The sequence below is a fragment of the Chelonoidis abingdonii genome, chromosome 20 (genome assembly GCF_003597395.2).
Source record: "Chelonoidis abingdonii isolate Lonesome George chromosome 20, CheloAbing_2.0, whole genome shotgun sequence".
Lineage (NCBI taxonomy): Eukaryota > Metazoa > Chordata > Testudines > Testudinidae > Chelonoidis > Chelonoidis abingdonii.
In genome coordinates this window covers 19827653-19854790 of record NC_133788.1, presented here as the reverse complement: position 1 = coordinate 19854790, position 27138 = coordinate 19827653, and the positions used below count along the sequence as shown (strand labels likewise).

The following is a 27138-nucleotide window of genomic DNA, read 5'->3' as shown; positions in this document are numbered from 1 at the left end:
TTAGCTGTACTTAGTAGTAGGCCTGTGGTATACACATACTAGCCGGTATGTTGCTGTTGTCTCTCTTACTTAACTAAAAGGTTTGTGACTGTGATGGCTCTGTGAACTCACTGGGACTTTTGGAGTTAATACTCCACTGCCATAATTTTTATGTAGTCTGATCTTCCATAATGAGAAGTATCAGATGTTCTTCCTTGAATTTACTGGGGTTTATCCCTGACAGCAGCTTGCATTATTTCAACATCACTGAGGCATCGTCCAAGAACTTCACTTTGGCAACTGTCTGAACACCCTGTGATAAGAACCCTAACTCAATCTAACAGAGAAATGGAAGTAACAGTAACAGTCCTCTGGGTCTTGGAGGGAGCTTATATTTGCCTGCACTGTTTCTGTTAAATGATTTTTTGGAAGGTTAGAGATCATTAATGGTTTATTTTCTTTCCTGAATTTACCATACAAAGAACTTCATCAAAAAAACTTGATTGTCATACTTAGACATACAGATGATTAGGCTCTATTCCAGGGGTAGGCAACCTATGGATGCGTGCCAAAGGCAGCACGTGAGCTGATTTTCAGTGGCACTCACTTTGCCCGGGTCCTTGCCACTGGTCCAGGGGGGCTCTGCATTTTAATTTAATTTTAAATTAAGCTTCTTAAACCTTATTTACTTTACATACAACAATAGCTTAGTTGTATGTTATAGACTTATAGAAAGAGACCTTCTAAAAATGTTAAAATGTATGACTGGCACACGAAACCTTAAATTAGAGTGAATAAATGAAGACTCAGCACACCACTTCTGAAAGGTTGCCAATCCCTGCTCTGTTCCTTTACACTGCTCCACCAATCTCTGCTGTTAATAAACATCTCAAAATCAGTGAACTTGCCTAGGATCCCATGGAAAGAAATTTCTTTTAGGCCACTGAAGGATGGCCAATGGTGTGGCTTAGCCTTTTGCCCTTTTATAAAGCAGTTAAGAAAAAAATACTGTGTATAATCTGCCTCTTGGTATTTGTTTCTTATTTGGAACTTCATGCATTTCTTATTTGGAACTTCATGCAATTCTTCCCTAACCAACCCAACTATGATAAGTCATGGTAGCAGGATTGTTTTTTACAGGATCTCAAAATCAACATTCGTTATGTAGCTTCTGTGCTGTGGTTTCTTTGTATTTTTGTTTTAAATCTATATAATTTTGCTTAATTATTACCAAATCACGATTTAATTCCTTCTGTGATGCTTTTCTCCTTGTTCAAGTCTGTAACCCACCTAGTAGCATTTCTGTAGTATTTTTCTGGGCTGTAAACTTTGGATTGAGCTGAAATTTACGCCCACCATTGTCCACTTAGTTCTTTTTGATTCAGGTTATGTACATTTTTAGTTATATTTTCTATTTCTCTTGTATTGTTACTTTGGCTTTCTATATTCTATATATGTTATGTATGCAAATTTTTCAGTCAATGTGGAGTGCAAAAACATTATATAAATAGCTACATTATCAATAGAGCTTTCTGGAAATGCAGTTCCCTCAAAATCTAAACATTTTCTATATTGATTTAACTGAAATTTAATTTGGGGTGGAAAAAAAGGGGGAAAGGTTCAGACAATATTGAAATGTCCCATTTTGATATTTTTGGAACAAAATATTTTTATTTTCCCCTTTAAAACAACTTTTCTTTTAAATTTTATGTTATATAGAATAAAACAGTCCATCAAAATGAAATATTTAGATTGAACCAAAATTAAATTTTTTTTGGAATGTTCTTTCATGGAGAATTCTGAAATTTTTGGGTCTGTTCTGAATCAGAAATCCTCATGAAATGGAATTTCAGATCTCCACAAAGCTCTAATTATCCGTAATAAGAAAAGAATACAGGTGTATTTGTATCCTATTTCTGTATGTCACCTAAAGGACTGTGGATTAGTGTTAAGTGCGTCAAAGGGAAATATTGCACACTCTAATGAGATAAAATTGTGCATCAGAATTTTGGGAGTAATTTATTTATTTATTTATTTATTTAACTAAAAAATTTTTTAAAGATTCTAATATGTATATTTCCTCTCTGGACAGCCTTCAAAAATTTGATAGGAAGAGCAGAAATAAAATTTGAGGATTTCAGTTAGTTACCTGAAAAATTAATTCATTTGGTCTCTCAGATATAAGGATCAGAGGAATAGGAAAGACTGCACATAAATATGGAATACTGTGTTGTAGGTAGTAATACTTATTTTACAGTAGCACTCCGAGGCCCAGTTGGGATTGGGACTCCACTGCGCTGGGTGTTCTGCCAACACAGAAGAGAGACCATCTCTGCTCTCAATACCTTGGCTTAGCCTAAAGACACAAACAGACAAAGAGCTGGGGACATGTATATAAGATAGATGCAAACAAATATGGTGAAGAATGGGCTTAGTTACATGTGTGGTAGAATTTTATTAATAATCGGTGTTCGAGGAAGGGAGTGGAAAATCGAAGAACCACAGCTTGCCTTGTGTTCAGCCAGGATCTTGGCTGGGTTTTTTAGGCATTGTAGCAGAGATGAGGATAAAGCAGTGGCTATTTGGATTTTATCAGGTAGTTTTCTCATGTATAAGAGTGGCATAGGAGACAGCATGAAGATGTGTAAGGGGGAGACAGAACTGGTGATGGTACTGACTGGAAATACTGGCAGAGTAACAGTGGGGTCAGCGTCACTATCAGCATATAGCTTTTCCTCATTCATACAACCATATTTCCTGCAGTGATCCAGTTTGTCACAAGAGAGCATAATCTGATGGTTAAAACACAGGACTGCGTGATGAGAAATTGTGTTCTATTTCTGGCTTTGCCACATTCTTCTTTCTGTGTGACTTGGCCAAGATCACACACAGACTACATTTGCAAAATGTCCACTAATATTGTGTGTCTCCATTTTTAGGTGCCCAGTTTGACACGTCAGATGCTAAATACCCACAACTGTTACTGCAATAATGTTAGGCTTCATCCTCTCTCTATAACACTTATCTACTTCACAAGGTGTTGTGAGGTTTAATGAGAGTCTGTAAAGCACTTTGCTATCGTTAGCTGGAGGGTGTTAATGTAGAAGGAGAAAGTATTATTTCATATTGTTACCTTGAGTATCACCAGAAATGTGAATAGAACTTGTCACATATTTATATTAATTCTGCTATATTAAACTCTTTCACAACTCTGAGATGCTGTGGCCCAGTCCCAGTTAAGTTTAGGAGCTGAGTCACATGTCGGTAAACCAGTCGTCATATCTGCATAAAATGAAGGCACATAGCCGTGAACGTTTTTTGTCTCAATTGAAGTTCTTTGTAGTTATTAAACTAGTGAGCAATGAGCACATGCACACGCACACAGCACCAAACTTTATCAAAATTTGTCTAGTGTTTTGGCCAGGTTCTGGCCTCAGTAGCTCCCACTGACTTCAGGCATAGTTGTGTGTTTGTACCTATGGGGAGAGTTTGTCTGGGTGTGGGCAGCTTTACTATTTATTAGATGTTGTTTAGGCGTATGTGACTTGACCTGGGATTTGCTGCAAGTCTTTGATAAAAACAGTTTGGCAAAGGCAATTTGAGCTTGAAATACTAGGAGCAGCTGGCTTGCTGATACAAAAATGTTAGACTAGATGTGAGAGACCTCATCAGAGCAATGCACCATTTACTATTAAGTGTTTTATTCCTTTGAAGTTGAACAAAATAAAACTAAAGGGTTCTTCCCCCCAGTTAAAACCTAACACAGGAGGTGACATGAAATGTCATTGTAACTACGTAAGCAAAATGTGGTCCTTCCAGGCATGTAAGCATCAGTTATGGGTAGCCCTATAACACGGCAAGCCTTCCATTCTTCTCTGAATTTTTCATTACGTTTGTATACTAGTTGTTATATAATTAAAACATGGGAGGTACAAACAGTGAATACAGTCGCCACTGGGGGAATTCCACTAAGAGTACGGTCTGTTCACCAGGCAGCAAATGTAACAGATCAGGCAAAGGTCTTTATTACAATTTACAATATAGTAACTAAATAAAACCTCAATTATAGCACTTTGGGTGTTTTACAATAGAAATTATTCTCTCCACTAAAACAGGCTATCAAGCTATATAAACATAATGGTCACAGTGCCCTGTATTTTCTTCCATTTTATCCTAGTTTGACTTTATTAAATCTTAAACAAAATATATTTTCCAATATAACTTTTTTCTTTTATAAATAAATATTTTTATAGTTTATTTTACAGGTACATATGTCATAGACTATTGCTATATATGAAGATTACATTGAACTGCACATCATAGAAACAGGTCATCTGTATTAAAATTATTTCCTAGGTACAATTTTATTACCAGACAGTTTGCAAAATCCTTACTTAAAATCAAAGCTGCTGTAATAGTATTCTAGATTGTGATTTACAATGCGTTCATGGCATCGAATACTTGTATATAAGATCATTCCAATTTATCTGAATTAATAAACTAGATGACTGTTTTACAGAACTGTATTTACTGCATAGTTAAAGTGGCTTTGGGAATTGTGTGTTAAGTTGAAATTGTACTTTGTGAAGTTAAAGTCATAGGTATTACAGCAGCTAAACCTTATACATCAGTTTCCCCAGCAGCTTTAAGCACAGTCAACTTGCTTCAGTTGAAGACAAGTGCAGAAGGTGCCTATAATATATTATGGGTTTGAAAGCAAATTTCCAGATGACAAGTTCATTGGTGTTTGCTTCTAGTCTATTGTTTTCTGGATTCTGGCAGCAGGAAAGCTTCTTACACGAGCAAACCCAAAGAATAGAAAAATGCCACTGGAGCCTTTGTGCCTGCTGTCTTTTCTTTGCTCCTTATTTTCTCTCTCTGTACTGCCTTAGTCAGGACTCCATTTATCGTGGACTGATTGTCTGATTGGTTATGACCAATCTGTGGTTCGTTCAAAACCTTTAGTCGTCTTGCCCAGTGAGGATGAGTTCTGCTGTTTCAGCATATGGAAGCGTTTCCAGATATATGGCCTAAAGCTCCATTCCAGGTGAGATGCGGTCGGTGCAGGAATGGAGGAAAAGGGACCCCAGGGTTGTTCTACCATACCCTTGAGCTGTGCATGGCCCACTAGGGGTTATGGGCATCTTGACAATAGCCAGATCTCACTGATTATCCAACCCCACTCCCTCCTCTGACATGCCTCATTTCACCAGCTCTTTGCTGATTGGGGAGCAACTTCTTTGCAACTCCATTATCAGAAAGATGTAGGCAAATTGAAGGGAATTCAAAAAAGAGCAACAATAGTAACTGAGGGAATAGAGACCTGTTCTTGGACCTGTTTAATTCAATGGAAAGACTCCCATTGATTTAAATGGATAAAGCATTGGCTACAAAAGTAGTTAAGCACTGGAAGAGTATAATCACTAAAGAGTGAGAGGGCGTATTTGGAGAAGTTGAGCAAATGAAAGTTTTAGTCTGAACTTCAAGTGAAATTTCTTAACAGCAATTCTGTTAGCAGTGGAATAGTCTCTCAAAATAACTGTTGGAAACTCCATTACTTGGGTTATTTAAAACAAAACAGAATTATTTAAAACTAGATTGGATAAAGCATTAGGAATTATACCGTAGAAAACAATGTTGCATAGTGCTAAGGGCAATGCCATCAAGTGAAGGGTTTTGAAGATCTGCAGAACTTTCCATCTCTAATTTTGATTATCCTTCTGCTGATAAGATGATTCTTACAGACTGGAGCATGCTGACTGAGAGATCTCATGTGAGCCTAATGCAGCAGGAGCTTCACACCATCACTTGTGATTTACATTATATTCCTTCAGCACCAGTAATTCAGCCTGCCTTCTGTTCCTCTCCATCTACATGCAGCTCTGAAGGGTTTAGAGATTTTTCCATGTTCCTTTTTCCAGTCAGTAAGCTGCAGTGTTTTTCCATTCAGCAAATATTTTCTCCTGTTATATTCTGTGTTGCAGGACAGAGTGTCATTCTTAAATCTGCTTCTGGGAGCTACTATAGTTGAGACTGTTGAGGACCCCAACCTGTCAGCCTAAAGCTGGGTGCTTCCTGGACACTACAGTGTGAATAAGAGATGGTCACATAAACACCATCCTGTACTGGAAACCTGCTGATCGCTATACTTCCCTACATGCCTCCAGCTTCCATCCAGGATGCATCACACAATCCATTGTCTATAGCCAAGCCCTAAGATACAACTGCTTTTGCTCTAATCCCTCAAACAGAGACAAATGCCTAAAAGATCTCTATCAAGCACTCTTAAAACTACAATACTCACCCAGGGAAGTGAGGAAATAGATTGACAGAGCAAGACAGATACCCAGAAGTCACCCACTACATGACAGGCCCAGCAAGGAAAATAACAGAACACCACTGGCCATTACGTACAGCCCCCAGCTGAAACCTCTCCAGCACATCATCAACAATCTACAACCTATCCTGGAAAACGATCCCCTACTCTCAAAGGCCTTGAGAGGCAGGCCAATCCTTCCTTACAGACTCCCTGCTAATCTTAAGCAGATACTCACCAGCAACTACACAGCACACCATAGAAACACTAACCCAGGAACCAATCCCTGTAACAGACCCTGTTGCCTTCTCTGTCCCCGTATCTACTCTAGTGACACCATCATAGGACTCAACCACAACATCAGGGGCTCATTCACCTGCACAACTACTAATGCGATATAGGCCATCATGTGTCAGCAATCCCCCCTGCCATGTACATTGGCCAAACCGGACATTCTCTACGTAAAAGGATAAATGGACACAAATCAGACATCAGGAATGGTAACATACAAAAGCCAGTAGGAGAACACTTCAGTCTCCCTGGACATTCTATAACAGATTTAAAAGTAGCCATTCTGCAACAACAAAATTTCAGAAACAGACTTCAAAGAGAAACTTTAGAGCTACAATTCATTTGCAAACTTAACACCATCAATTTGGGGTTGAATAGGGACTTGGAGTGTCTAGCTCACTACAAAAGCAATTTTCCCTCTCTCGGTATTGACACCTCCTCATCAATTACTGGGGGTGGACCACATCCACTCCAGCTGAATTGGCCTTCAACATTGGTTCTCCACTTGTAAGGTAACTCCCTTCTCTTCATGTGCCAATATATATTTATGCCTATTTCTGTAATTTTCACTCCATGCATCTGAAGAAGGGTTTTTTTTACCCACAAAAACTTATGCCCAAATAAATCTGTTAGTCTTTAAAGTGCCACCGGACTCTTTGTTGTTTTTGCCAGGGATGTTGAAGCCTTATATTATTTCTCACCTCTGCCTCCAAAATTCCTAAAATCTAAAAGCAGCTTGCAAAGCTTGCTTCCTGTGAAAACAATTCTATTCTGATTTGCTACGTTTGACTGACACATTAGAATGTTTTCCTAGATCATAGCCCTTGTGAATGCTTTGTGAAGTAAGGGATGACAAAAGGTATTAGTGTTACAAAATAAACAGGTTTCCTACAGTGAGCCTGATACACACTGGTCATCTTACTGCAGTTACTTAATACATTATTATCTAATGAGACATTTGGTGGTGTACCTCTTCACTTCTTGAGGTTCCCATTGCCTCTTTCAGCATTGAAAACCTCCCAAAGTACAGATAGCCTTTTTTCTACTGCATTTGCACTTGACAATTCAGCTTCTTAAATGTTCTAAATAGAGTTTAAGGAACAAGACCAGACCATAGAACAGAGGAAAATGAGTTAACAGGATTTCATGCATTTTCAGACCTGAAAGAACTCTTCATAAACTACAATCTGTTTCCCTTAATATTGCTAGAATATGATAGTGTGATCTGAAAGGTTAGGATATACTGTTAACAGATACTACTGTGACATGTCTGCACGTACATTATGGGTATTATAAACTAATCAGAAGTGGTGCAGTGTTTGGTCATGGTTGTATATTTTATCACTCTTTCCTACAACTGCCACTGCAAGGACAGATTCATCTTGAATTTGATTAGACAATTGTCTGTGAAGTCCACAGATAGCAGCTTCCTCATCTAGCACATTTTCAGCTCTCCCAAACAGATTTATCAAACATCTTTTCTATTTCAACACTGTCAGTTCAAATGACTTTGCACAGAGCCTTGGTTATGCAATCTTTTAAAAGATGCATTTGTTTTGCTTCTGCCTCACTGCGGTAGCTCAAATCTAGCTCAGCATTTCCCTGCGTCAGAAAAATATACTCCATTTCTTCAGGATCCCCTGGCTTAAACTAAGCATCAGAGCTTTCACCTGCTGTGAAAAGCCACAAGCTGACACAGGTCAGATCAGATCAGTGTGCTAACAAGAGGAAGCTACTGCTTTGTGAGTAAAGAGAGGAGAATCTACAGTGACATGGAGGCTGGGAATTACATTCTATTGCCATGCTTCCGGTACACCAGTAATCCTTTCAGGTTCTACAGGCAGCTTATCGGGATGCTGCTCCTTTTTCCCTTCTCTGAATGCTGTCTGAACCACTGGACCTTGGAGAGAAACAGAAAATCCTTGGCTGGTGCAGTGTGCCTACAGATGGCCTTTAAAACACATATTGAAAAGTTGACTGTTGCAGCAGAGGGATGTGTAAATAGCAGGGGGTGTTCCCACCCTAAAGAATTCCCTCTGCTCTGTCATTATTGCCATGAGTGACAGAGGAGCTTATCATGACAATGGCTTACATACTTTTCCAAAGAGCTCCCAGACTCTACAAGAGATACTGACTGGACATTGGAATGTTTCGCAAATATGCTTTGGGGACCTGTATGAATTTTGTTCCTGTCATGCAACAATACAGTTCCTGCAAATATCTTGCAACAGGCTACACTAATGCTAGAATTTTCACCAAATTGCATCCATGGTGTTACATTATCTGTTGGTAAGGGTGCAGTTAGCTTGTCATTCCTATAAAACTTTTCACAAATACAATCATTTCTATAAAATTTTTTACAGATACAATAAATCATTACAGTCCTCACAGGAGTGCTCTGTATTTAGTCTATTTCAGCTCCTATCCTTAGTCTTAGATTCCCATACTTAACTACCTACAATACTTTACTTTGCTTGGCTGGTAGTTTTATGGGTTCATTCTGTACCATAGCAGACAGAGACATTTTCAGATAAGTCATGGGAGAACTAAAGCAAAGACGATATTTTCGAATATTTCTATTAGCTCTACAGTGTGTGGTGTGACTCACTGAATGTTGTGATCTCTGAAGGCCACAAGAGTACCTTACCCCATTTTTTGTCTTATTTGCATCAATAATACCAGAATCAAATGATGATAGCACAAGGACCCTCCTGAGACTGGTGTCACTTAATTTACATATTTTGACTGGTGATGAGGAAGGAGGAGGTGAGGACCCCCTTTGCTTGTAATGTTGTTGTTCTTTCCTAGCCTTTTAATCAGCAATGCCGTATCTGATGCTGTAGAAGCCACTTCCAGCTGAACTCAGCGTTGCTGGGCTTGAAGTAAGAACTTGATCTTTTCTTAGTCTCACATTTTTTTTCTTTGAGAAGCTTGAGCTTTCAAAAAACCTATTTACTTGAAATATGATGGAAGGATGCAATTGGTTATGCCCATATGTTGGTTATGCACATCAAAAAGACAAAATGTGCCTTGTGTGGCTTGCCACTTCAGTGTTTCTGGCATGATGTTCGAGAGCAGGGAAGACAGAACAAAAAAGAAAACATGAAAGGTCCATAAATCTTGGCTTCATCGAAAATCTCTTCCATTAGACTAACAATACTTTGCACTTCAATAGTGTCTTTATCTAGAAATCTCAAATTGCTTTACAAACATTTAATTAATCTCCCCACAATGCCCAAGAGATATATTAAGTATTATTCTCCTCCTTTATGGATGAGGAAGTTGAAGGACTGAGAGGTGACTTGTCCAAGGTCACATGCTGAGTTATTCTCATGGCTAGGAATGAATAAACACAGGAATCCTAATGCCCAGCCTTTGCTACACTGCTGGATCATATTCTCCCTGTTTCAATTTATTTGCCATAATTTGGAGATTGATAATATTTGGCCAAATGTTTTACTTTCAACCAGCCAGTGCATAATCTCCTGAGATGGAGGGAATCCTTTGGCACAGATGTGCAGTGCAAAGCACCTGCATTGCACCCAAGAATCTAATGCAGGGGTCCTCAAACTGGGGTTCGGGACTCCTCAGGGTGTCGCGAGGTTATTACTGGGGGGGTCTTGAGCTGTCAGCCTGTACCTCAAACCCCACTTTGCCTCCAGCATTTATAATGATGTTAAATTAAAAACACTTGTTTATATATTTATAAGGGAGGGAGGCGCACTCAGAGGCTTGCTATGTGAAAAGGGTCACCAGTACAAAAGTTTGAGAACTACTGATCTAATGCATCATTTCTATCCCTGTTCTACGTACAGGGAGAGGTGAGGATAGACTAGGAGTATCTAGTGGGATGGAATGTTACAATTCAAGTACTAGTCTTTGTGGATGATCATTTTCCTGAGTTAAGTGGTACTGCAAGCTCTCTATTGAATAGTCATTCTTTGTGATAAAAGCAAAAGTACTGAACTTGATTCTGATCTCAGTTACACTGGGATAAATCCAGAGTAACACCACTGAAGTAAATGGTGATATTCTGGACTTATTGTAGTGTAACTGAATTCAAAATCTATTCCAAAGAGGCATCCCCACCTCCTGTTTAGTCTGTTATTCTTGACATTGTAGGGGAGAAGCAATCCAACTAAGGTCCATTGCCAGAAGCAGCAGAAATTGTTCTGTTGTACTAATCAAGAACACACACACCTCCAACTGGTCACTTCACTGCTTGCAGTGCATAGTCCTAAAAAGGCTCCATAAGAAGCTTTGTGATGTACAAATGTCAAAGTCAATTAATTCTGTGGCAGTCTGTTACTGGTGGAACAGAGAATAACCAGCTGTACAAAGGAAAGCTGTTCTCAGATTGGTTCTCTCTATCTTGTCCATCAGAATTGATAAACAAGCGAGTCTACGCTCTGTGATGCCTTTTATACAGTACAGTGTTAAATCTGCCTTTCCCATTTTTAGATGAGGATTTTATATTAGATTTAGAACACAGATAAATAACTGAGGGGAAATGTTTGGAAATTCATCGCTCCAGTGCTATTGGCAAGAAGCAGAGGTGCGTGGTAAGCAAGTGTCATTATAGTATGTGGGCTGAGTTAAGCCTACTTCAGACTGTTTCTCTCAAACTTAATTGATGGAGGCTGCCCACATTCATGCTTGCTTATTACCTTAGCAGAGTTATCCCAAGATTGTTGAAATGCAACTGTGGGTGTTGTACAGACACCCACACTGCCAAAGAATCAGGAAGGATGTACTTAAAAACCTCTAATTTGTCTAATAACACATTTAGTGGCTTTTGTGTAGGTTTGGCATTGTAATGGAAATGTATGCCTTGTTTAGATAAAGAGCTCCAGTTCCAGACTGCAGGCATCACATTTGTATTGTGCGAGGACATGTAGCTAGCTACTGGCAAGCCTGCTGGCAAAGGCTCTGACCAGCCACTTACCTCTATGCATTCTAATACACCTCACTTCTTATAACATGCCATTACAGGGTAAAATAATAAACCAATTATTTATGTGTGAATGCTAATGACAGGGTGTTTATTTTCCCCTTACGTAGGGTCCCCATTGAAACAAGAATCCTACTGTATTTTTGCCCGAGCTTTTTATGTCCTTGAGGATCTTTATTGTACCTGGCATCTTCTCAGCAGGACTCTCCATTTGATGTCCATCAGTGCTGCTCTTTAACTGTCCTGAGGGATTGTTTGTGAGTGATGGGAACCATAGCTCTCCCACATTGGTACTGCAAGGAGGAAGAGTTAGGGTTGGGAAACAAACTCATATTCCATTCCTTTGTAAAGTGAGCTCTGTTTGAGAGATTTGTTGTGTTCAGAAACACATGTACAGCATAAGCTTTCTTGCTTTTGCTGAGGTTTGTGTAGGTTCTGACTAGGCAAAATTATGTTTGTACATTTCTGCTTCAAACTATCTTCAGACAGAGATCCTAACATTGTTGCTGGCTCTGATTACAAAATTGTTTGTAATTCTTTTAGCTCACAAGTCATCATATTCTTGTTTCTCTTGTAACATGAAAACTGCTTAAAATATGACTAGTAACCTACAATGCTTTTTGGATGTTGTGACAGACCCAAACCAGTGGGGTACAGGAGTTGGTAGAGGGCAAATATACTGGTCACTGGATGAGTAGTTTTCTGTAGGAGCTCACTCCAGTCAGGCAGGGAGGAGCCAGAGGAGAGGAAGTGCGTGTGAGGAGCTAGGAGCAAGAGACACGAGCTGAGAGTGAGAGGGTGTGCTGCTGGAGGACTAAAGAGTACAAGCATTATCAGACACCAGGAGGAAGGTCCTGTGGTGAGGATAAAGAAGGTGTTTGGAGGAGGCCATGGGGAAGTAACCCAGGAAGTTGTAGCTGTCATGCAGCTGTTACAAGAGGCACTATAGACAGCTGCAATCCACAGGGCCCTGGGCTGGAACCCGGAGTAGAGGGCGGGCCCGGGTTCCCCCCAAACCTCCCAACTCCTGATCAGACACAGGAGGAGCTGATCCAGACTGTGGGGAAGATCACTGAGGTGAGCAAATCTGCCAATAAGCGCAGGACCCATCAAGGTAGAGGAGGAACTTTGTCACAGTGTGTAGGAGTTAATAATAGAAGTGACAAAAAACATCCCTCGTGATCTAAAGACAAACAAAGCTATCTGGAGAATCAATTTCTACATGCACTAGAAATAAATGAAGTTACAGAGCTTTTCCTTCTTGCTGATTCCTGTACATTTCCAAAAGGTATTGCTGTATATAAATGGGATCTGAGTTCTTGTCTTGTGCTGGGACCCTAAGATAGTTAATATTCTCATGTAGTCATGCTTCATTAGCGTACATATTGCTGAGGTTTGGGAGTAGCTGTATGGGTAGAATGCTCAACTGCTAATTCGAGGAATGACTCTTACTGATGTTGTAACATCAGAATTAGTGTGGCTTTCTGAGTAACTTGGAGACAGAAGGTGCCTCAATGTATCTTTTGGGGAAAGCTGGTATTTATTTCTAATCCTATGTTTAAGTAACTTTATGTAAACATTAAATACCATTTATTAAAATAAATGGAAGATTTAGCTTTGTGCAAATCTCATATCTTATTCTAAATCTACCATTTGTAATGGTGTTCATTGTCAAATATGATATCAGAAAGCATTGTGCTAAAGTGGATTTTCAAAGAGACTCAGCAAAATGGGTTTGACTGAAGTCTTTTGTGGAATTCAGTCCACATTAACTAAGCTACCATTGGGTCAGTTTAGAACAGCATTGGTTTTCTTTGGTTGGCAGCAGTCCAAATGTGAGTACATCGGAGTACTGCCTCAGATCTCAAGAGACATGTCTATCAAAATCCATATCTGGTGCATAGGATAGAAACAAGGTATGGGCATCTCATCCCTGAGTCCATCTAGTCCAATATCTTGTCTCTGACAGTGGCCAGTATCAGATACTTCAGAGAAAGGTGTAAGAAACTCTGTAGTAGACAATGATAGGATAGTTTGCCATAGGACAAGTTTCTCTCAATCCCTTCTCAGTTAGAGGTTAGTTTTTTAAGGGTACGTCTACACTACGGGATTATTCTGATTTTACATAAACTGGTTTTGTAAAACAGATTGTATAAAGTCGAGTGCACGCGGCCACACTAGGCACATTAATTCGGCGGTGTGCGTCCATGGTCCGAGGCTAGCGTCGATTTTCTGGAGCATTGCACTGTGGGTAGCTATCCTGTAGCTATCCCATAGTTCCTGCTGTCTCCCTTGCCCCTTGGAATTCTGGGTTGAGATCCCAGTGCCTGATGGGGCAAAAATCATTGTCGCAGGTGGTTCTGGGTACAGCCTCACCCCTCCCTCCCTGAAAGCAGCAGACAACCGTTTCACGCCCTTTTTTCCTGGGTGAACTGTGCAGACGCCATAGCACAGCAAGCATGGACCTTGCTCAGATCAATATCGCAATCGTGGATGTTGTAAACACCTCGCGCATTCTCGTGCAGTCTATGCTGAACCGCCTAGACACCCTGCAAAAGCTAGGTGAGGAGTGAGCCCGGGTGGCCCTACTGCAGGCCTGCCCCTGGCGACGGACACATAGATGGACACAGAATTCTCTCCAAACTGCGCGGCCCGCGCGCTTTGGAGATCCTGCTGGTAACATGGGGCAGTCTGCCAGTGATCCTTCCCAATTTTGGCCCGGAAACAGCACAGACTGGTGGACCGGCATAGTTGTAGGGTGGGACAATTCGCAGTGGCTGCGAAACTTTCGCATGTTATAGAGCACTTTCATGGAACTTTGTGACTTGCTTTCCCCTGCCTGAAACGCCGTAGTACCAAGATGAGAGCAGCCCTCACAGTTGAGAAGTGAGTGGCAAGCCTCTGGAAGCTTGCAACGCCAGACAGCTAATCGGTCAGCGGGAATCAATTTGGAGTGGGAAAACTCTACTTGTGGGCGCTGCTGTGTGCAAGTACCCAAAGCAATCATTAAGCTGGTGCTACGAAAGGTTGTGACTCTGGGAAACGTGCAGGTCATAGCGGATGGCTTTGCTGCAATGGATTCCCTTACGTGGGGGGGGGGCGATGAGATGGACCCATATCCCTATCTTGGCACCGAGCATCAGCGCACCCAGTAGTAAACCGCAAGGGTACTTTTCAATGGTGCTGCAAGCATCTGTGGATCACAAGGACGTTTCACCAACATCCACGTGGGATGGCAGGAAGTTCAGCGCTTGCGTCTCAGGAACACTACTCTGTCTCTTTAAACGCTGCCAGCAAGGGAATACTTCCCAGACCAGAAAATAACAGTTGGGGATGTTGAAAGCCTGTAGTTATCCTGGGAGACCCATCTATCCCTTGATGCCATGGCTCATGAGCCATACACAGGTAGCGCTGACCAGTGCGTCAAAGGTTCACACTGCTACAAGCGTGAGCAAGTGGCAGATGGTGGCTAGAATGCTGCGCATTTGGCCGCGTTAAAGGCGTGCTGGCGCACATACCTGACCCTTGGTCAGACCTCACCAAGACAATGTCCCCATGTTATTGCTGCTTCGCTGGTGCGCTCCACAATCCTGTGAGTCGGGGGAGACCTTTATGGCGGTAGTGGAGGTGAGGCAATCACCTGGCGCTGTTACACGCAGCCAGGCACCAGGGCGATGTAAAATGCACACCGCAAGTGGTGCGCATCAGATGAAGCTTTTGAAAGAGCTTTATCACGGGCCAGGGTAGGGAGTACAACTGTTGTTTGTTTCCCCTTGATGAACACCTCCCTGTTGACTCATTCCCTGTAAGCAACCCACCCTCCTGCTTGCAATACAGCTTGCTTAAGGAAATAAGTCTATCGTTTTAAAGTCTATGTATTCTTGATTTAAAAAGTCATTCATAAAGAGGAGAGAATGCAAGAATACCCGGGGTGGTTGGAGGCGAGGATAGGAGGGAAGGAAAGGCTCTAAAAATTTAATGTAATGACAGCCTTTTGTGTTGGATCTCCACAGGGTGGAGTGGCGGGTGCATGAAGCCTTCCCCCACGCGTTCTTACACGTCTGGGTGAGGAAGATATGGAATTTGGTGAGGGTGGTTACACAGGGCTGCAGCGGCAGTCTGTGACCCCGTCGCTCTTCCTGAAGCTCCACCAGACGTCGGAGGATATCAGTTTATCACGCAGCAGCTCCAGCGTTGCATCGCCGCCACCGCTGATCTTCTGACCTACATCCTGATCTTCCTGCTGCACACTCTCATCTCGAGCGTCCCTTCCTCATCCTCACATTGGTCCTCCTGTCGTCATGTTCACTGGCACTCTCCTGTAACTTGATACCACCGTCCTTCCACTCCATTCAGATGAGCTCTTTCATTGCGCGGTCACTTCCAGATTCCCGAGAACATTTCGTCTCGCGTCGTTTTTTCCTCTGCCTACTCTTTGCGGATGGAGTAGGGAGACTTGAAGAATGTGCAGCTGCATGAGGAGGGGAAAAAGGGAGAGAAGTATTTTAAAAGTACATTTTACAGAACAATGGTGTTATCTCTTTCACAGTGAACCACACTATTCACCTTACATAGCACATGTGTTTCCTACTAGGTCACATTTTGGATCTTAATATTGAGTGCCTGCGGCTCTGGTGTTACAGATCTCACAGACGCAGGCCCAGGCATCAGAATTCAGCTTCATGCAGCCATGGTAAGCCATTGTCTTTTCAGCTTCTGCAGCCTTCATATACCACAGTGCCTTCCTTCCCAAAATAGCAAGCAAATCCTGTTCAGTGATGTTCTTTTCCTGTTAACATGCAGCAGCAGAAGCCCACCCCCCTCCAATTCTGTGGGATGATCGCTTTACCCCTCCCCTCATCCCATGGCTGGTATCATGAGAGTCACTGCTAATGAACCCCCCTTTCCTCTCCCCCCACCCGCATGGCTCGGTAGCAGGGAAGCCGTGATAGCCAAACGCGCGAAAAAGCTCAGCGCTATTCCCTCCCCCTGCTTGGCTACATGAAAGGAAGGATTTCTTTAAGAACAGGCAACAGCCCCAGTAGGAATGGCCATCTCTGTCCCCTTACTTTACGAATTGCCTGACTTTTCAACCAGGTTACCATGCGAAAGACGATGTCACTCTCCTGAGGATAAACAAGTGGGAATAAAGACACGGATGCGTTTCTTGAATGCCAGCAATCACCGGACTACCCAGCTATGCTGATCTGCAATGATACCCCAATTACTGCTACATGCAGGCGGAAAGTGTTAACTAACCAGAGGTGGACGAATAATGCTATCCATATGCCCAGAAACTTCTGCAAAGGCTCTTTGGAGTACCTCCAGGAGCACTTCATAGGAGATGTTCCCGGAGCATTTCTCTCCATCCCCAGACATGTTAACAAACTTTTCCAATAACTGTACTGGCCGCAATGCACCACGGTCCTCAGGGCAAATCATCATTATACGCTTCCTTTTTGAAACCATGTTTTACATTTACCAAAGGACACTCTGCTCATGGCTTCACTGTCTGGGCGTAGTGGCTTGGGAGGGCCTGGAGGGGTAGTTCCATCTGGGTGAGAAAAAGCTCCTGGCTGTTGGGGCTAACAGAGTCCTGTGTGCTGCTCTGGAAGCTCGTCCCTCTTCATCTTCCCCGTTTCAGAATCCTCCAGCTTGTGAGTTTACCAACCCCACCTCGGAATCCACGGACAGGGAGGGGTTAGGGTGCGACCCCCCTAGAATTGCATGCAGACTCAGCGTCAAGACGCGGCATGTTTTCGGTCTTGCCCTGGACCTTCCGTTTGCTCTCTTTGGTTTCTGGTAGGCTTGTCTGAGCTGCTTAACTTATCACTTCTGCACTGCACTGAAGTCCCTTTGGTGTGGCCTTTCCCCCATCATAGCCTTGGAAACTTTTTCAATATTTTTTCATTTCGTCTTTTGGAATGGAGTTCTGTTAGCACAGAATCCTCTCCCTATATAGCGATCAGATTCTAGTACCTCCCGTTGCGGTCATGTTGGAGCTCTTTTCGATTCTCAGGAGACTGCTTGTTACCCGTGCTGAATGAGTCTACTGTGGTCTACTCATGCTGACTCAGAGCTCCACGCTGGCCAAACAGTGAAAGTGAAATTTCAAAATGTTCGTGGGGCTTTTCTCTATGTACCTGGCCAGGATACACTCAGAGCTTGAGATTGCTGTCCAGAGCGGTCACAATGGTGCACTGTGGGATACCGCCCGGAGGCCAATACCGTCAATTTGCGGCCACACTAAACCTAATCCGATATGGTAATACCGATTTTAGCGCTACTCCTCTTGTCGGGGAGGAGTACAGAAACCGATTTAAAAAGCCCTTTGTATCGATATAAAGGACCTTGTTGTGTGGACAGGTACAGCGTTAAATCGGTTTAACGCTGCTAAAATCGGTTTAAACGCGTAGTGTAGACCAGGTCTAATTCTCTGTGGTTTTATTTACGTAGTTTCAGGCAATGTGCAGTTATGATTTTGAAAATAATACATTTTCAAATCTGAATTTTATTATAGTTAAAACTAGGAGATTATGCTCAAAATTAGAACTACGAGGAACGCCTCATGCTTGGATTTCTCAGGTCTGGGTGCTGACGTTTCTGGATTGACATTGCCCATCTGTTTAATTACTAGTCAGATAATTCCCTCAGTCCTTTGATTGAACATACAGAAAATGTTTTATGGTGAAAAGAAAAACATCTTCATAGACAGAGATTAATGCTCTGTCCATACAGGACATGGATTAAGAAATTGTACATAAACATATGATGCCAGCTAAAATGGTTTCTAACATAGTTCAAAGAACAGGAGTACTTGTGGCACCTTAGAGACTAACAAATTTATCTGAGCATAAGCTTTTGTGGGCTACAGCCCACTTCATCTGATGTAGCCCACAAAAGCTTATGCTCAAATAAATTTGTTAGTCTCTAAGTGCCACAAGTACTCCTGTTCTTTTTGCGGATACAGACTAACACGGCTGCTACTCTGAAACCTAACATAGTTCAGCCAGTCATTCTGGATAAGACAAACTGTGGTAGAATCAGATTCAGGAGCTATATTTTATCCTAGCCTATGTAGTGAGGAATCTAGACTAAACTCATTTTTAAACAAGTGAGACCTGGTCCCTGCTGGTTACTGGAAGATGTGTTAAAAACTGATTTAGCTAGCTGTGCAAATGTTACTCCTACTGTTTAACAGGAGCAACTGGAGGTCTCTGTTTCCAAACTCCCTGCCCTTTGAGAATCTGAATCAAGAGCAGAGACTGAGAAACTGGACAGGATAGGTTTCAGCTCAGGTTTGTAAATGCAAATAGAGTAAATGTAGTGTGATTCATAAGCTCTCATGTGTGCTCAAAGCCCTAGTTTTGAAGAGTAAATTAAAGGTGCAAAATGAGGCATAAAGGCTTTCAAGAAGGGCCCTTGGAAGTGAAATTTAAGCCTACTAAAATCCACAGAAGGGTCCTCAGGCTGCAGAAGAGCAGTGCTACCTATCAAAAAAGAATCTGCTGTACTCTCACAAAAATATTGGAGAACCTTCAATTGTAGGTGTTACTTTACAAATGTAAGTGTTCTGCATTATGCTGCTTGCCAGTTTGAAAATATCAGTTTGAAAAATATCTTTCCTGTGTGTTTCTTTTTCAGTAATTGCCCTTCATTTTTGGCTGCTGCTTTAGCCAGAGCAACATCAGATGAAGTCCTTCAGAGTGATCTTTCAGTGCACTACTTACCAAAGCATGTGGACAGTACAGAAGGCATCATACGTAAGTGCCTATATGCATTATACCATACTTCATTATGATACAATCTTTTATATAAACTGTGTCCCAGCAAACTTTGCAGAGTAAAGCAGTACAGTTTCACTTTCAGAGATAATTCATACATTTTTAAGTCCAGAAGGCAGAGATGACCCATACCTGCCACTAGTTGCGAGGCAGAGTGAGGGCAGTGGCTTCAGCAGAAGTTACTGAGCATGCTCAATACAAGCCAAGCAGCAATTCTGGGGGGAAGGTGACATGTCCTCAGTCAGAAGGAACCTTTGTGATCCCCTGCATAAAGAGAACATAGGACTTTCCTGAATTAATTCCTACTTCAAGTCAATAGCTGTGTTCACTAGAGCATATCTCATCTCACCAGAGAAACAACCAGTCTTGATGTAAAAATTTCCAGTAATGGAGAATCCACCACAGTCCCTTTCTAAGTTGTTCCATTGGTTAATTACTCTGTTAAAAATTTGTACCTTATTTACAGTCTGATTTTGTCTTGCTTCCAGCCACTGGATCATCTTAGACCTTTGTCTGCTATATTGAGGAACTCTCTGTTATAAAATGTCTGTTCCCCATGTAGGTACAGTATTTGTAGACTGTGATCAAGCTACCCCTCAGTCTTCTTTTTGATAAGGAAATAAATTGAGCTCCTTGAGTCCCTCACTATAAGGCACGTTTTCCAATCCTTTAATCAGTCTTGTGCAGGGGTTCTCAAACTGGGGTTGCGAGGTTATTACATGGGAAGGCGCAAGCTGTCAGCCTCCACACCAAAACCCTGCTTTGCCGCCAGCATTTATAATGATGTTAAACATATAAACAAGTGTTTTTAATTTATAAGGGGGGTTGCACTCAGAGGCTTGCTATGTGAAACGGGTCACCAGTACAATAGTTTGAGAACCACTGGTCCTGTGGCTCTTCTCTGAGTCCGATTTTTCAACATCCTTCTGGAAGTGTGGACAACACAACTAGATACAATATTCCAGGAGCAGTCACACCAGTGCTGAATGCAGAGGTAATAAAACCTCTCTATTCTAATCAATACTTCCTTAGCGGTGGCAGAAAACATTTAGGGGCATAAAAGGAGAAAAGATGTGTTTTTAAGTGAGATTTTAAGAGATGGAGTCCTGGAGACAAAGGAAAGTTGTCCCTGACACAAGGAGTTGTAGAAGAGAAGGTTCTCGCACCACCAGAGGTGAGATGATGGGAAGGAACAAAGGAGACAGACGTATGGAGGGCAGTAGAGGGGAAGAGGTATATATTTAGCATCAGGATGTTCCTTTATCTGTTTTCATGTTACCATAGTGACAATTCTAAAAGCAAAATGTGAGCAACCGGTATTAAAAAGTGAATTGCAAAGCTTTAAAATAAACACTTTAAGATTGCAAATGAGTATCAGGATCTAATTACAGACTTTACAATTACAGATACATTTTTAACAACCTATCTGAAAAATCTACTGCCATCAGAAACCGCTGCTCTCTGTATGCTTCTAGATGGGGAAAAAAGATGAACTCAGGCGTTTGGCTGTTTTTCAAATACCTTGTTTTATAATATGGCTGAACTGTTAAGTCTTCACATATGCAGACACTACACATACTTAGACACATAATAGACACTGTATTATCTATATTGTGATACCCCAGAAAATTTCACATGGTGCACTGGAGTGGCTACCACTGTATTTGCTTGAGGTGAAATAAATTTGGATGCAGACTATCTCACACAACATCTATGTTACTACTTACTTTCTGCAGTGAGAGGCTCTTGTCAGAAGAAGAAATTAGACTGAGTGGCCATGCAAGTGAGGGGTATCTATACGCTCCTGTGTGCTTCAAAAAGGGTCTTCAAACCAGCCCCAAGTAGCCCAGGGTTGGATTCAGTGGCCCTGAATTTCTTGCCTGTGCACATATTGGCAGGGTGAAATCCATCTGCCTTAAGCCAGCTTTGTGTGGGAAGGAATGAATTTCACTCTAAATTTCAGCTGGTAATTATTTTTACAAAAGATTTGCAGTTTCTTGGGTTTCAGTGACTGTCGTACAAAAAATGTTTGATGTTAAAAACAAGAGGAATTTTCTTTTTCTCTGTTTGTACTTATTGTACAGCAAGACTTTCCCATCAGTCTGCTCAAGGTCACAAATTCTAACTCACTCAGGATTCTGCTGACTACATTCCTTTGGAGAGCCTGCTAGGATGCTAATTAAGATGGATAACATTCCATAGAATGAGTTGACAGGAGTCCTTCATTCGGTTTGGAACACATGCTCAGCAACCCTTATTATCCCTCCCTCCCTCCCTCTTACTTCTGATAAAAAGATATAGTGTTATGGGAAAATTAAAAGCTTTAGAATTCTGGCCCTCTGAAGAGAAAGTTTCTAGTCTGATTCTTAGAGGCCTTCACGAACCTGAGGAAAATGTACAATTTGCTCTGGGCTTGCTATTTGTAGGTGTTGCTGCATCTCACCCATAGCAGGTGAATGGAATAGATTTGTCATTGTTCTGGCTGAGCAGCCCTCATTATTTCCAAATTGAAATCTCTTAGACTCTCATAAATATTTGACAGTCTCCAAGGAAATTTTGACATTTTTCAAACTAAGCCTCCACAGAGAATATCTAAGGAAGCTGATGTTTTAAATGAAAACAACTGTAGGTGTCTTTTAAAATGTATTTAAACCTGTAATACAAAGAAGCAATCATACATTGTTATCTGTACCTTGGTGTAGCAGTTAGCACGCTTGTGCTCCAAAACGTCCGTTAGTCTATAAGGTGCCACAGGATTCTTTGCTGAGTTAGCAAAATGAAACTGGGGTCTCCAGGCAGGACCATATCGGAATGATGTGGTCATATGTAGATAAGTGAAGTTTAAATACACTTTAAATAATGCAAATTAAAGAATAAGAAATGTGAAGAAAGAAATAAAAGTTGTCCTGGACCACAGCAAAGTGATGAGTTGATTTATGGGTAATGTAAGATTAAGCAATTCCATCTCACATAATACATTAAAAATCATGGTTTTGCAAACACATGACTAAGTTAAGGAATGAGGGGTTGGTGTCTTGAATAAAAACATCAGTTCTATGAATTGCTCGAACTAAAGGAAGTTTCATTGCAACGGGTCAGATATTCATTTGACTAATATTCTCAGTGAGACTTACTTAGGAAACCTGGGATAGTTAGAAGAATGTAGCGATTGACTGCTATCCTGGTCCTGGTCCTGACTAGTGTTCATGTGGAGAGGCCATTACACTTTGGGAGAAACAGAGGAAGCTCTGGCAGATCTATGACAGTTTGAGAATGGATTCCTGTTGTAACCTATAGCTCTGACCTGAGTTTATATCAGGCTGCAGACTTTCAAGCTGCTCAGATTAGTACAGGACTAAAGAACAAGATGAATTGTAACCTGGTGCTTCTGATGTCCACCTCTGCATTGGTCTATACTGGAAAGGCTTTTGTTTTAGAGGTCCACCAAGCTTACTGCTCTATATAATGCAAAAAGTAGAAGGACTTAATATTTGCCCAAATTTGTCTCCTAACCTCAGTTTCTCCTCAAGAGACACATTTGGTTCGGCTGGGTGAATGCGGATGATGGAATCTGTGGAGTCCTCTACTATTCAGGTTTGATAAAAGGAGTCAGAGGTGTGCATGTGGAAGGCAACCTTTTGAACAGAGATGTGATGCAGGGAAGATCCTTACCTTAAAACAAAAAAGGTATCATTGAACCCACTGATGTATGAAAGTAAGAGTGTGGAATTAGCATCTTCAGAGTGACTCTCCAAGCTTTTGAGACCATGGCCACGTCTACACTACGGGATAATATCGAATTAGCTAAAATCGGTTTTATAAAACTGATATTATAAATTCGATTTCATGCGGCCACACTAAGCACAGTAATTTGGCGTTGTGCGTCCATGGTCCGAGGCTAACGTAGATTTCTGAAGCGTTGCATTGTGGGTAGCTCTTCCGTAGCTATCCCATAGTTCCCGCAGTCTCCCCCGCCCCTTGGAATTCTGGGTTGAATCATTATTGTCGCGGGTGGTTCTGGGTAAATGTCGTCAGTCATTCCTTCCTCCGGGGAAAACACAGCTGACAAGTCGTTTTCACGCCGTTTTTCCCGGGATTGCCCTTCAGACGCCATACACGCAACCATGGAGCCCCGTTAAGCGTTTTTTTTTTTCCTGCCCGTATTGGTGTACTGATTCCAGCGGAACGAGAGGCATACTCCAGCCAGCCTACACAGCCACTGAGCCGCATGCATTGCTTTTGCATGATACAGAGATGGTTACCGGTCGTTCTGTACGTCTAACTGCCGGAGAAAACTGGCAATGAAATTGACAAGTTATCTCTCCCCCTCTGACTGTCCGCTTGTATCAGGAGTTCCCCTGCTGAAATCGCCGGGGGCCAACGCAAAAGCAAAATTGGGATTGACTCCCCGATCAATCCCTCCCTTATGTTGGTTTCTAAAATAGAGCAGTCCTGCCTAGAATAAGGGCAAAGTTATTAGAGGACCAGTGTATCAGAGGCACAGTACTCCATGTCATATTCCAAGGGTGCCCCGCAACAAGCCCCACCCGTTGCTCCTTTCCCCAACCTGCCTGGGCTTACCGTTGCAGTTGTCCTGCCCATTTTGTCATGAAGTAATAAAAGATGCGAGGAATAAGAAACACTGATTAGTGCAATAAAAATGAGGGAGGGCAGCCGCCCGGCGCGCATGATAGTCCCATGGAGGACATTAAGCGGTGTGGGGGAGAGATGCCACAGCATGCTGCGCCTATTGACAGTCCAGCCTTACAGAATCTTGCTTTACACAGAAAGGCGAGGGGCTGAGCCCCAGTTCTATGATGAAGCTATTATTAGCCCCATTCGGTCCATTACTGGGAAGTAACCAGGAATGTTACCCTCATGTCAACATGTTAGATATTCATGAGACGTTACTAGTCCTACTGCACCGTCTACCACCAGGGAGGAGAGGAGAAGGAGCGGATACTGCTCTTCACGGTGCAGCATCACGTCTTACCGCGCATTCAGTTACACATAGGAGGTGACATTGAAGAATCAAGAAATGATTTCTTTTCCTTTTCTTTCATGTGGTGGTAGGGGTAGAAATGAGGGAGCTATTCACTAACACGCCAGACACTTTGTTTTGAACCTACAGACATGGAGCTCAGCCAAGAATGCAGAATAGCTTTTACAGAGACTGCTGTGACGGTGGTATGCTGGAGTCCTCAGTACCCCCTCATCTGAGCGATCCATTTGAGTCTCTGGCTTCCCTTACGCTTGTCACACCATGCTGTGTATCCTGGAGATTTTTTTCAAACGCTTTGGCATTGTCGTAATTCTGGAATGTAGCTCTGATAAAACAGATTGTCTCCCCATACACGAATCAGATCCAGTAATCTCCCGACGGTCATCTGAGCTCTTTTTGCGCATTTGAGACTCTCGCCACCGTGTGATCAGAGCTCACGCTGGCAAAACAGCAAAGTATCAAAAGTTCACGGGCTTTCTGTTTACCTGCCCGCTGCATCTGAGTTCAGATTGCTGTCCAGAGCGGTCAGTGGTGCACTGTGGGATACCGCCCGGAGGCCAATAACGTCGATTTCAGTCCACACTAACCGTAATCTGATATGTTAATATCGAATTTAGCGCTACTCCTCTCGTCGGGGGGGAGTACAGAAACCGATTTGAAGAGCCCTTTATATCGATATAAAGGGCGTTGTAGTGTGGACGGGTACAGCGTTAAATTGATTTAATGCTCTTTAAATCGATTTAAACGCGTAGTGTAGACCAGGCCCATGAGTCTGCAAACCAAAAGGAATTATGAGTTCTAGGTGGAATTGGTCATGAACGATTTACTAATCTTTAGTATGTGTTTAGTTTAATGTTTTTTTAAAAAAACAAACAGGGCTTCAGAGATTTCTTTTTTGAGAGGACAACCCAGGAATACATAACATTTGGAAATCTTTTTAGTGGAGTTAGAACTCCTCATTGCGGCAGACATGGCTGATAAAGATCAAAAGGGGCTTGGAAGACAAGACTGAGGTCTTGGCTACACTGGTGCTTTACAGCGCTGCAATTTTTTCACTCAGGGATGTGAAAAAACACACCCCTGAGCGCAGCAAGTTACAGCGCTGCAAAGCGCCAGTGTAAACAGTGCCCCAGCGCTGGGAGTGCGACTCCCAGTGCTGCAAGCTAATCCCCACAGGGAGGTGGAGTACCTGCAGCACTGGGAGAGTTTTCTCCCAGCGCTGGCACCGCGACCACACTCGCACTTCAAAGCGCTGCTGCGGGAGCGCTCCCCCGGCAGCGCTTTGGAGTTTTGAGTGTAGCCAAGCCCTGACAGTATAATAAGGGCATGTATAGCCAGTAGATTTCACAAAACAGATCTCAAAAACCCAGTGCATCATTTTCCTGAGAATTCTTAAATTGGATTACAACAGAAATACAATTACAACAGAGTAAAATAAAATTTGTAGACTGAGACATCTAGTGGATTGATCACCCGGCTACAAACAAGGAACTCCTGCATTCTAATCCCAGCTCTGCAGTCATTAAGGCCCAGATTTTCAAACGTGGTCTTCAATTTTGGGTACCTCTTGTTCTGAGTATCTGGCTAGAGACATTTAGAGCCTGATTATTAGTGGTATTGAGCAACTACATCTAATGCAGATGTTAATTTAGAGCCTATAAGGATCTGGCTCCAGGTGTCCAGAGATGGGCACCCAAATAGTGAGGCGCTCAAGATCAGAGGTTACCTCTTAAAATTTGGGCCTAATCTCTCTGTATTAGTTTTTTCATCTGTAACAGAAGATTATACTTATCTCACATCCGTGTTCTGAGGATTAGGTAATGGTGGTTCAGCACTTTGATAATGTTCAATATTATGTAAGTACCGCTTGCAGTGTTGTAGCCACGTTGGTTACAGGATATTAGAGAGACCAGGTGGGTGAGGTGATATCTTTAATTGGACCAACTTCTGTTGATGAGAGACAAGCTTTTGAGCTTACACAGAGCTCTTCTTCAGGTCAGAAGAGCTCTGTGTAAAGTTAATCTCTCTCACCAACAGATGTAGGTGCAATAAAAGATATTAACTCATCTCCCTTACCCATCACTTATATGAGAGAGATATTACTAAAACTGTTGAACAAAGATAAAGACCTAGCTTAAACTGGTTATTAATAGAAGGACCTTTGAGACCTGTGGATGAAAAGTGCTGTGGAAATGTAAATATCACTTCAGAAATTGTACTTTTTTTTCCCCATACACATTGATGAAGCACTGCCATTCATTACTTGGCTGTCACTAGAAATGATATGTATGATATAAATGGGAATCTCTCCTCCATCTGCTGCGGTGAGTCAGGCCTGGTATCGACAGTGAGAGAGACTGGAGAGTTCAGAAATTGACACAAACTTGCCTTTCCAACCCCCCAGTCTCCTTTGCAAAGATAACCAATCAACCAAGGTTAGGAACAAAAATGTCTGACCTGGGTTTCCTCCTAGCAGTGACCCAATTAAGCTGTCCTTCCGCCACCTGAAGATTCTTGGAGCAGCATTGAGGCAGCAGCAGGAGGGAGATGAAATTCCACATGATTCAGCCATGATGACAGCTGATTAAGCTCCAGCTCAGCACCACAACATTAACGATTGAGTAATTTACAGCTGTGAGGGGGTGGATCGGCTGCTTTGGGCCTCTCTCCTTTTTTTAAATCTCAAGCAGCAATTATTAATGCTGCTGCCACTGTGCACACTCCTCACAGGGGAAGGGTATTTAATATCTCAGCACAGCAAATGGTTTCTCCCTGTTTGTCCTTCAGAAGGATTTCTGAATTGTAATGAACAGGT

At 42.1% G+C, this 27138-nt stretch overlaps 1 protein-coding gene across 1 annotated transcript in view; it reads left to right on the top strand.

Moving 5' to 3' along the window:
* The window catches only part of PPM1E (protein phosphatase, Mg2+/Mn2+ dependent 1E), a 111555-nt gene that overhangs the window by 72345 nt on the left and 12072 nt on the right, over positions 1–27138 (top strand). The window contains exon 2 of the mRNA XM_032784964.2: positions 19182–19300. Coding sequence (XP_032640855.1) covers positions 19182–19300 — 119 coding nt within the window. The remainder of the gene's footprint in view (positions 1–19181; positions 19301–27138) is intronic.